Raw genomic sequence first — 12,578 nt, 5'->3', positions numbered from 1 at the left:
GGGCTAATTCCAAGGGCCGAAGTATCGGCCCCCCGAACCGCACCACGAAAGCGTGGACAATTTAGAAGCGGTCCTTTTTGGCGCGCCAGCGGATGCCGGCTGTGGCCCAAAGAACAAGTCAGAGCCGAGAGTTGATAAACAAACAAAATTATATTCTCAATAGTGGCAGACCAAAACAATACACAAGTATGCACACTCCACAATAGTTGAGGACAATATGTCACCAATCATACAACGTACTACACAGTACAATCAGCCACACTCGAAACAACGGACACAGACAACAATACGCACAACAATGCAGTCGCATGGATTGAACAACCAAGACACTTAAAGACTAAAGAGATAGAAAACCTATTCAGTACAAAGTCCTTGGAACAAAAGTCTGAATGATACTCTTCCGAGAATCAATCACTCAAAGTCCAGCGTTGTTGCTGTTCCGCTGCCCCGAAGTTTCTCTTCCAGGACACCTCGCGTCTTCAATTGGCCACTCTCCAAGCTTCAAACTTCTTCGCCGGAAACACGTCGGCTTCACACACGCAGCAGTTGCCACGCGTCTTCGCTCGATAGCGGTAAACTCACGCTCTAGCCTGTAGCTCGAGCCTTCACCCCTCAGGTGGAAATCCTCTTCTTCTCCTGCTTTGTCGCTACGGACAAAACCTTCGCCGACTACACGGCGGAATCCCTACGCGCTCAGGCGCTAACTTCCGTATTCTCCTGATCTCTCGTCTCGGCTGCTCGGTTAAATACCTTCCGCGCGACATTCCAGAAAGTTCTCGTAATTTCGTCGGCGCGATACGCAGCGAAGACTGGGGAGAGGCGCGAGACTGTACGGGGGCCGTCCCCGACAGATGACTCAACCCGGCATACACGCCCCTTTCCTTCTGGAAATTTCCAGTGCTTGCCCGGCTGCCGCTGTGGGGTGAGGAGGTTCATCGGCGAAGCCACGCTTCCGAGGGGAGAGCGTCGCGCGCCCGGGAAGCCTTTAGATGTTTGTTTTCTTTTTTTTTTGTTGACCTCGCGGCGTCACTTCGGCGCGTTATCGAGAGAATTTGGCGGCGCGCCCATTTTGAGCGCTCGTTCGGTGACATCCACGCATGGCCGCTTTATAACACATTCTTGACATCACACGATGGATGCGCCATTCTTTCGTAACAGGTATTATGAGTGTATCAGCGCGTGTGTCCGTCTGTTACTCACCCACGACATCTTTCACTAAATCCATATCGCTGCTGATGTCAATGCTGCAGCGCCGTGGCGGCCGGCACCGGAAGCAGGGCGGCGGATGCGGTTGCATGTCGGATGTATGAGTTCTGATAGACATACACTTAAAGATTCACACTTCCTTCGGGTGTGCGGTTTGTACTCGCCAGTGTGTTCGGCAATACTGTACCGTCGCGGAGGCCGCGCTGAAAAAAACGTGCAGTGGGCAATGGCACTAGAGAAAATAAACTCAGCGATTCTCGAGTGCACTCCGGAAACGTGCGAAGCCTACCTCTGCAGCAAGTCGATCAAGTGCGGGTGCCTGCTGAACGGCATTGCTTCATCATCGCAGTCAGTGTGCGGCAACTTGTGGCACAAGCACTGGCTGGTGGCCTTCGATTACGGCGGAAACGAGCTGCTCGTCTACGAAGCTACCAAGGACCGTAAAAAGGAGCTCATAGGGCGTTGGTCCTTGGAGGAGAAGACGGCCGTCCACAACGTATACTCGTACGAGGCAAGTAACAGCAATGCTGCTCTAATGCAGTGACTTCATTTCAACATGAACAATTTTTTCGCTCCGATGACCACGTGCCGTATAATAAGCTCCCCGGTGAGATTCGTTTTACTTGGCATGCAAAGCGTAAATTCAAACTAGCTTTAGCCGGAGTTATGATGCTTCGCCTTTTCACGTGAATGGTCATTTAGAAACATTAATTGGGTCCATCCGCAATTGTGCACTGAAAACACATGACTGCAAAAAAAGATATAAGGCAATTTCTCTTAAGCATAACGCAACGCAATAAGCTAAACGTATACTCTACGTGCTCATATAAGAGTAATCGACTTGCTTATGTACATACCATATGAGAGTAGCTGATGCGCGTGTTTCGTGACCAATCGAGCACTTTGCACATTTAGGTTAATTTTTCAACTGAATACATGCGTCACACTTGGCCACGCGTTCACAGTTAGCAGCTTCACGGTGATCGGTCATAAGGGAGGATTATCGCTGTACGTATACCTATAAAATATTTTCCGTAAACATCTGGACGTCACCATCTTGCGCTGTTTAACCGTTGTTTTCTTTTTGTGGTTGAAAACGCGAACCACGGAGGTTAAGAACCCAATATAACCGCACTCTTACCCACCCGTGAAATCCCTCATACTCCTATTCTGCACAGTCGACCATTATGTTCGAGGTGCGATGCGCTAGGATTGGCTCGGCTGCATGTCAACCGCATAATCATGGTATTCAATGTGGATACCATTAGTCATAATCAAACTGCGGCAAAACAGTAAAAAAAAAGAGGATAAGATTCACGGACACAGAGCGCTGATACGGCAACAGTGATATTCGTTACTGATGCAAGCATTTCTATTGCAAATATAGACATGGGCGGCACATAATCGCAGTTTGGATAGATAGATAGATAGATAGATAGATAGATAGATAGATAGATAGATAGATAGATAGATAGATAGATAGATAGATAGATAGATAGATAGATAGATAGATAGATAGATAGATAGATAGATAGATGGATGGATGGATGGATGGATGGATGGATGGATGGATGGATGGATGGATGGATGGATGGATGGATGGATGGATGGATGGATGGATGGATGGATGGATGGATGGATGGATGGATGGATGTTGAGAAACGACGGACGAGCGTGCAAAATGTTTACATCTTCCGACGTTTTGGTGGGAGGGCCTGTCATTTCTCTCAGTGTTTCAACAGGAGGGTCTGAATTCGTCAGGGACGATGGCAAGCGCTCCTGCCGAAAGGTTGGAAGAAAAATAAACGTTTTCTCACGTTCGTTGGTCGTTTCTGAACGCATACAAAGTACCGGATCTGCGAAAACACCTGTTGATACATACATACATACATACATACATACATACATACATACATACATACATACATACATACATACATACATACATACATACATACATACATACATACATACATACATACATACATAAATACATACATACATACATACATACATACATACATACATACATACATACATACATACATACATACATACATACATATTCTACACTAATGTGAGATATGTACGTGGAGGCACAGGAGGAAGCCAAGTTGCAAAGAGAATAATGAATGCTGCAGGGAAGAAACAAGGAACGTTATGTGATCGGAACTGGTTTGTTGTATTTGACCTAGCTGGAGCATATTCATATTTAATTTTTGCGCAAGCAAACGGGGACAAAGATGAGAAACACACAGATGGATGCAATTTTTTTTTCCAGATTGCGCTGATCTGAGGGGTTTTTACGTGACCGTTTTCAAAAAGATAAATCAGTAGTTGGAGAGTTAAACAAAAACCACAGCATATCCACGAAGCGAATTATGAGTGGGGCGAAACGTCTATCCGTCCGTCCGTGCGTCTGGTTGCCTGTCCGTTCGTCCGTTTGTCTATCCGTCCATGCGTCAGTCTGTTTGTCCGCTTGTCCATCCATCCGTGCGTCGATTTAATGAACACTCAACGTAGCGCCATCTCGCATATTTTTATGATATATTCATCATATACAAATACCGCCATCCGGCGGACATTATAAGCATTAAACAAAAGGTGGCTACTACGACGACGACGCGGGACATTCTACCCACAGCCTAAGGAGCTTCGCCCCTAAAGCTCTTCTTCCCGTGTGCTTGCGCGAAAACTCTAATCTGAATATGCTCCAACTAGGCCAAATTGCAGCTTTCTGCGCAGGTTTTGTTGTTCTATGAGTTACACACTGGACTTAAGTGATGTGCATTAAATCTGAGGTGTAATCAGGACAAGGTATCAGTAAAAAAAAAAGGCCGCCTGCATCCTCTCACGGGGGAACTCGAGTAAACGCGTTGAAGTGGGGGGGTGGGGGGGGGGGGGTAATGCGTGAATATTTTGTAATTGGGTATGATTTCGGAATGCTTAATTTTTATTTGTTCTTTGTTAATCCTATTCATTGAATGAAGGAGAAGCGTTGCCTTAAACGACTGGTGGGACGCTGATGTGCGATTCAGTACCTACATTTACGGGGTGGCCAGTGAACGGGGCGCATTGCGTTGTGCAGCTCGAGCAGTCGGTTTTCAGTAGCAGACGCTGCCTGCGTCAGCCTTGCGAGACGAGAGAGGGAGGGGGAAAGCAAAGAGTTGGCACGAGACGCAAGCATGCGGCACGACACGTGAGACGTGGAGATGCGCAGTTTGGGCCCGGACATCGCCGTTGACGCACGATGCACGACATTGTGCGACTCAGAAATGCTCCGCATTTAAAACAGAGCCGCCTCGCATTTAATACTCACGGTAAGAGGATAAATGTAAAGCTGCTAAGGGTGATATCGTCTTGTCAAGCTTTGCGTAGAGAGAACCACTGAACAATATCAGGTTCAGAGGTATGCTGAAGGATTGTTCAGGCATTTTGCAAAGGAACAGCGAGAACTCGGAAGGCCACCGGCAGGTATGCAGTTGACAGTGTGGACGACGTGGTAAGAAAGAGCGTTAACAGAACGTCATCGAAATGGAGGAAATTACTCGCAAGCGGCGATGGAAGAAAAGTCGGCTCTAGACAACTAGAGAAAGGATGAGGAGGGAACCGAGAGAGGAGGAGAAAAAGCTTAGAAGGCCCAACCGCATGCACGCAATTTTCTAACGACCGCGACAATCGAAAGAGACGAGGGACAAGACTTGCTGTCGCGGAAGCCCATCCGTCGCCGCCGCTTGTCGCAATGTCGCGTCGCCCGTTTCTAGAAAAACAGAACAGATAGCTTGTGACCCGGAAGCCAGCGGGGCGATTTCCGGCAAGATGGCTGTGCCCCTGCAGTCCTCGCTGCGTTTGCAATTTGCTCTCGATGCTTGTTATCCGCTCGTACTTCAAGGAGTGCGAGGTATCGACCATAGAGTTCCTAATATACACTAGAGGGAACTCCGGTGCTAGTGCCTATTGGAGAGCTGCAACACACGGCGCTTCAGCGAGCATGGGAATGATGGGTAGTGCACACATTTGTCTAATCTTTGTACTTCTGGCCTTCTTCTGACTCCGTGTGTGTTCGTGTGGCTTGGAGCTGTTTTTTTACGAAAACATAAATTAGCAAATGTTCACCGTTTGCGCTTTACAACGTTATTCTTTTAGACTTACCATTTCGAATCAAGTCACTAAGTTCGAAAAGGTTCGTTCTTTCTTTCAAAAGAAAACCGTAACCAGCAATAAATGAAGCCGCAAGTACGATTCGCCGCCCGCAAGTACGAAGACTAGCACAATGTGTGTACTACCAATAATTCCCATGGTCGCTCAACGATGGCAGCGCCAGAGTGCCCTCTAGTTTTTTGGGAAACTCTATGGTATCGACCACTTTTTCTACATGCTCATCTCGCTCGGACAGTGAGAGAGCGGCTGTATTTTGTCGTAAATCTTGTTATCTCAGGTTTGTTCTGATGTTTCGACGGTAGCTAGTGACAACCATGGTCGCTTGCTGCAATGCGAAATCTTCATGTGAAGTGCGTCATAGTCGTCGCAGCGTACGCTCCTGGCGGGGCAACCTGTCGCGGTTAAACCGAAGATTGCGAAAAAAGAAGGTCGTGAAACGCTTTTCTGGCTTCATTATGCCACACAAGACAGCAATATACTTCGCATGCTGTCATCGAGCTACGCTTAAACCTATTTTCCCAATTTATGGGTATACGCGCGATAGTTTATCAATCAAGCAACAATGACACTTTGTCGCCGACAAGTGGTTTCAGACGTGGAGAAATTCCTTCCTGGTTGCAGCCAACGAGACGCGAAGGCGCGACGGGGCAAGTCTGTCACTGTCGCTAGTAAATCGCGTGCATGTAATTGGGCCTTTATATCGAGCAAGCGGGGCCTGTCCCCTAATTGGGTGACCTGCAAAGGGCCACGGTCACCTTGAGAGCCTGTTTAGCAGGCAAATACTTTATTATTATAACTCAGAGGAAAACGCTTTACAGATTAAGAAAAGCTCGAGTATTTCTACAATGCGTACTTCGAAGCACAAGCGTGCACAAAATTTTTCGGAAGGGGATTGACTTGTGGGACGTGGGAAGTGGTTCTTGCGAGTGTTAGCTTATAGTAAGACCTCATGGACTTTTGTTTTATTGGGGCCATACAAGGGGGGGGGGGGGGTCAGGACATCCAAATTTTCTCCCGCTCCCTCTACTGAATCTATCAGCGCATACAAAACAACTCGGTGACGTACCATAAACGCATGTACTCTTCTGGACGTTAGATAGCGAAGCTATGAAATACGCTTTCGTAAATGTAAAGATATCCGCAGCACTCACAACTTAGAAGAAATGTCCTTTCACTTTTTTTGTTTTTGAGAATGCTGACTTGCACACGTATACGACTCTCTTTGAAGAGTCACGTGGACTTCCTATAGGGGTAATTATATTACCGTCTCTCCTATCATTAGGGAGCCGCAAATTTTTTTTATCTAACAGAACAGTGATGAACGTGTATATATATATATATATATATATATATATATATATATATATTGTAATGACGAAAACCGAAACTGGAACTCTCTCTGGCACAGACTCGCATGCTAGGAAGGAAGAGGAGGAAGACGAAGCAGAATAAGAACAGCCGGCCTGCAGCAAAGGCGTTGTGTCTTATTTCTCGTCCTTACAATGGCGCAGCCGACGAAGAAAACGGCTTACGTCTCGGTTTCGTCATCCAGAACGCCCGCCGACGTGCAGCCGCGGTAAGCGTCGCTTGAGGACGGCGTCAAGCCCTCCTCGGCAGCTGTTTACTGACACCACCGTTCGGGGACGGCGTCAAGGCCTCCTCGCCGTCACGCTTCTTCGCTGATGGGACCCGCAAGGCGTCCGTCGCGGCCAGCATCGATCCCAGCACCGACGGATGGCGTCCAGGCCTCCGTTGTGGTTCCGGGAAACTTGTCCTGGGACGCGACACGTCGCGGCAACCATGCGCACGGGCCTCTCTCACCTAGGGATGGCGTACATGCCTCCTCCATACCTGGCAACCTGTCGGCGCTTCAAGCACCCACCGTGTACGGCGTCGAGGCCTACCCGGCGGCGCAAGACCGCTTCATCTACGCCACAGTACCAGGTCACAACTCATCACACGGGTTCCGCTTGCCTGGGAACGTCGTTGACGCTTCCAGCGCCCTGGAACCCATGTCCACGAATCCGACCACAGCTGGATTTCCAAGGGACGCCGTCCACGCGTCCTTGGTCAAGAATTGTACCACCTCGAATACCGCAGTCACTGTATCCTCCGCAGAGGCGGGCCTTGGCTCTTCGTGCGGATCACACGACAGCGCAGCGGAGCTGCAGCATACCATCGCGCAACTCCGTGTCACGACCAACGCCCTCATAGCGTCGAGTTCCAAGCTATGTCCTGCCATCTTGCCAACATTGTGCGCACTCAATGCCATGTTGGCTGCGGCCGCCGCACAAAACTTCGAGGTAAGCTCGCCCGAGAACCGTCGCAATCTCCGGCGTTCTCTCGCGGAGGTATCGGAGCAAGTGAACTGCTTGGCGGGGGCACATTTCGGAGTTCTGCCCGCCGTCCCGCCATCGCCGATTTCCTTCGCGCTACCGGAATTTCGCGGCTTCCAGGACGACGCCGAGGAATGGGTGGCAACCGTCAACGCTCTCGGAACGACTGAAGAGCAGAAGTGGGACATGGCCATAGATCGCCTGCGGGATGCTGCCGCAGCATGGCACAGGTACGAAGGCGTCAGGCAGCAGTCCTGGGCAGAATGGAGTGCAGCCCTGATTGCCGCTTTCGGACGGATTTCCTGTGACTCCAGCAAGTCCAGCTCGATCTTCCCCGAGGCCGAGGATGGAGCCCAGGCAGCGCCCCGCCTCGAGGCTGCAATCGTTCGTTGCAGCTCGTCAACGGAATGCTGCCAGGAGTTCCCTGCTGCTGACCCTGACCGAAGTGGCTGGAATCCTACACTACAGGTCCCGGACTCTGCATCGGTATTCGACCTGAAAATACCCCCACCAGACCTTCGTCCGGAGATACGGCCCTCGCGCTCGTCGTCTGAGGACATCGAGGCACTCAATCCTATTGTATTAGACACAACTGAACCCTACCAGACCACGATCATGCTCAGCCACGCAGACACTCGGCTACCAAGGAACGTTTCCTTCGAGAAAGCCCAGATACCTAGCTACGCTGAGGCCACTGCCATCGAGAACTTGCCGAGGACCAGCCCTCCTGCTGTTTCCTCCCAGCATACGATGTTTGCACATGACAGTTCGCCAGAAGCCACCGGCTCGACTACGTCTGGGAGTTCTGCTGTGGTATTTATGCCCAACCATGAGCTGCGTCCCATCTCATTTCAAGAAATGGCCCAAACGTCATCATGGCTGCCTCGCAGGGCATCCCGCTGCAGTTCAGTCCACCAGCGACGGTGGGACAAACACCAGCGTTTCCAGGTTACTCTGCGACCTTGCCGGAACAGTCAGGGCCGTCCACCTGAACTGCATTCTACGAGTTGTCAGGAAACGTTGCATCATGGACGAGTTCGACCACGGCGACAAAGTCAAGCCCACCCACCAAAAACTTTACCGCCAGCTCCGCGCGCGCACAGGACCCAGTCTCCATCACGACACGGTGAACGACCCAGACGACATAGCCAGTGTCGGCCGCCGGAGCCAATTTCGACAAACTTCCAGCGTGGTCGAGACCGACCACGACGATGTAGCCAACCTCGCCCACCTGAAGCACTGTCAACTGCTGCAGCTAGCCTTACCTACCAGAACATTGTCGTTTGGCCCAACGACAATGCTAGCAGTCATGGCCGAGTGTAATGACGAAAACCGAAACTGGAACTCTCTCTGGCACAGACTCGCATGCTAGGAAGGAAGAGGAGGAAGACGAAGCAGAATAAGAACAGCCGGCCTGCAGCAAAGGCGTTGTGTCTTATTTCTCGTCCTTACAATATATATACATACTTCCTCGAACCGGATGGAGTGTTCGATTCAATGTATGTCGTGGAGACGGAGACTGCAATTTTCGTTCATTTGGCACTCTATTTTGACGATCTCGAGAATATAGGAACAGTACTAATATAATGCTAGGCTAAGTCCACGAAAGAAACTAACAAAAAGCAGCATTTCCGACTCGTTCTGCTTTTGGCGTTTAATCGAGTTGTGAAAGCCACAAATCCTGCTCGAGAGATTTATAAAGTGCGTGGCGAAGGATAATTGCCTGTAGAAACGGCTCAAATTCACTTTTAACACTCCAAAGACAGCGATTTCGCCATCAATGACATGTGATTCTTTAGGAATAGAGTTAAAAGATAAAATGAAACAAATTCCATATATAACAGCCGCATCTTGCCAGTACTTACCTGCGGAGCAGAAACCTGGACGCTTACAAAAAGGGTTCAGCTTCAATTGAGGACGACGCAGTGAGTGATAGGAAGGAAAATGATAGGTGTAACCTTAAGAGACAAGAAGAGAGCAGAGTGGATCAGGGAACAAATCGGGGTTAAGAATATCATAGTTGAAACCAAGAGGAAAAAATATACATGGGCCGGGCACGTAGAAAGGACACCCATGCACTGGTCATTAAGGGTAACCGACTGTATTCCCAGAGAAGGCAAATGCATGAAGGGGAGACAGAAAGTTAGGTGGGCCGATGTGATTGAAAAGTTTGCCGTTATACCGTGGCAACAGGAAGTACAAGACTGGGTTAATGGGTGAATCATTGGGCATGCCTCTGTCCTACAGTGGCGTGGTCAGGCTGAGGATGTGCATGGACACACATAAAGCATGGTTACCCCCCCCCCTTCCCCCACCCCAAAACGTTTGCGGCTACGTTATTGGTATAAGGCATTCGTCCTTGGGTATTTACGCAATGCCATGTGAACTAAAGCTTTCGGGGCCTCGAGCGCTTGCATACCCAGCAATAAAAATCTCTATACTTGCGTTATCGTGACTTCCGCGCAATGTGCACGTCCTTGCAATTCTAGAGAGTTCCAATAAGGCGCAAACCAATGTACGCCGTAGAACGGAAAACTTTACACGTACAGACATGTCATGAGCATACATAATCAACACCGAAAGTGCTACTATAAGCTATGCGCTATTCATTAGCGAATCAAGGTCACCCTGTTTAGCGGTGCCGTTTACGGCGGATCAGGATGAGCTAGTTGCACTGGGTGACCAGACGAGTCCGCAGGCGGGTAGTTGTGACTTCGAGTGCGCTTCCTTCTCTAACCTCTTCCACCGTATTCCGAAGAAAGAGGAAGCACGCTTCGCTACCGTACAGCCTTACCGTATTTGCTATAGCGTACTTCGGTAACTTGCTAGAAGATTCTGTCAGCCTCTTCAGCCGAATTTCGAACATTTAAAAAGCACGCAATATGCTCAGTGCTGTATTTACGTTCTGCGTAGTTTGACCGTGCAATATCGTGGTGTGTAGCGTGGTGCAACGCGCGCTATCGTAGAACTGCCTAATGAACTATTTCCCATGAAGAATGGCTACCAGCGTTGCTGCTTTAACGATTGAAGCAGCGCTAAAGACGAAAAGAACACAAAAGTGTTCATTTCGTATTTGTCGTTAGCGCAGCCTCAAACATGTAAGCATTCCAACTAGCCCAACTTTCCATTCTACTGCTGCTTTCACCTGCACCGTTGGTGTCCCGGTGCTCTCTTACAGACTGACATATTCCCTCTCGCTCTTCATTCGCAGAGACACCTGGGAGAGCACACGCTACCGAAGGCGCGCGTCGAGGACGTCGTGAAGGAGATGCGCTACATGGGCAAGTACCACGCGACAGAGAACAACTGCCAGAAGTGGGCCATGGAGCTGCTGCGTCGACTCCGAATACAGGCGCCACCGGACCAGCTTGACGCGGAGACCGTGGTCGGCAGCGCCAAGCCAGCCATCATCACTACCATCGTCGGAATAGTGCTGGCCGGTGCTGTCGTGATTGTGAAAGGCACTTTTGGGATGTGCAGCTAGCGCCAACCAAGGCGTGGCGGCGAGTCCTCTTTCGGCGATGTGCCACTGAGCCACTCGTCATTATTGTGTTTATTTATCAATACCTACAAGGTGAAAATGCGTTACAAAAGTGAATGATAATAAAAAAAAAGAACTGCTTGTTCGTTAGCCGCTATAGTTCAAAATATGATATTCACCAGCGAACTAAAAGGTGGTAACACATGGAGCGGTGAAAATGAAAGTGAAAAGGAGGTTCTATTCTGTAGCGTACACCGGTCCAGAAGAATCATAAAATCAGTTATTCATGACAGACAGGTGCTTATGATGGAAATTAGTGTGACCTCACAAATAAGATGCTAAATAATAACCATTCTTCGACAATGGTGTATAATTAATTAACTGACCAGAACCCTCTGTACTGCTCAATTTTCGTGTCCACGCATTTGTAGACTGGAGTCTAAGACTGTTTTGACATTCTCAAATCACTGTTAAAAATGCGCCCGGGATAAACCTGCTTTTACATGTGGGCACTTGTTCGTGGAACAACATTTATGTAACAATGTTTTTTATTGTGATTTTTGAGCAGTATGACGAAGAACTGTATCCTAATTGTTCTTTTATTATTTTCTTTGCATGCTGACCCGACCAGTCGTGAAAACGTTTATGGTAGAAGTTTAATTTCCTATGTTTCGTATTTTATTCTAATATGCCGATCCGCTGATGTTACGTACATCTCGTGTCTGCAAAGTTTCGCGCGCACTTGTTGCCTCTATTTGCTCCGCTGTGATGCTGCGAATCTAGGTGGTTGCTGAACATGCTTCTTTGTGGAAAAACGTTGTCTAATAAACGTTTTTATTAGACAAAATAAAAAAGACGACATCATTTTGATGTAGGGCACTTGGCTTGCGCGTTGGCTTTGTGTAAATATATCTTCAAACGCCTAGTGTCGCGTGTACCTTCACGTAACACACACACACACACACACACACACACACACACACACACACACATATATATATATATATATATATATATATATATATATATATATATATATATATATATATATATATATATATATATATATATGTGTGTGTGTGTGTGTGTGTGTGTGTGTGTGTGTGTGTGTGTGTGTGTGTGTGTGTGTGTGTGTGTGTGTGTGTGTGTGTGTGTGCATCGTGCGCCTTCCGAACACAGCGGCCACTTCTTCGTGTGACGACGCCTTCCACCAGGCCCCTCGACGTGACAACCTTAAGTGCCAACCACTGGTATGCGTATGCAAGCGCCTACGCGTCAAAAGCGTCTAGTCGCGCCTGTGGAGGAAGAGGGCGCGCAACTACTGGCACGCGTCGACCGCGTTGACGCCCACGCGTCCAAGGCCGATGCACAATGTTGCTTGATCTTTTGGCTTA

General features: G+C 48.6%; 1 protein-coding gene across 1 annotated transcript; it reads left to right on the top strand.

The window, feature by feature from the left end:
• The first annotated feature begins 1,321 nt into the window (after positions 1-1,321).
• On the top strand, positions 1,322-12,068 carry LOC142803869 (uncharacterized). The gene is made up of 2 exons (XM_075890130.1): positions 1,322-1,717; positions 10,915-12,068. Exons 1-2 carry the CDS (start codon positions 1,433-1,435, stop codon positions 11,185-11,187), a joined length of 558 nt encoding a protein of 185 aa, XP_075746245.1. The 5' UTR covers positions 1,322-1,432; the 3' UTR covers positions 11,188-12,068.
• Positions 12,069-12,578: the final 510 nt, after the last annotated feature.

Source organism: Rhipicephalus microplus, chromosome 3, assembly GCF_043290135.1.
Source record: "Rhipicephalus microplus isolate Deutch F79 chromosome 3, USDA_Rmic, whole genome shotgun sequence".
NCBI classification, from domain to species: domain Eukaryota; kingdom Metazoa; phylum Arthropoda; class Arachnida; order Ixodida; family Ixodidae; genus Rhipicephalus; species Rhipicephalus microplus.
Note: the sequence above shows the minus strand (reverse complement) of the source record. Positions and strands in the feature narration are given on the sequence as shown.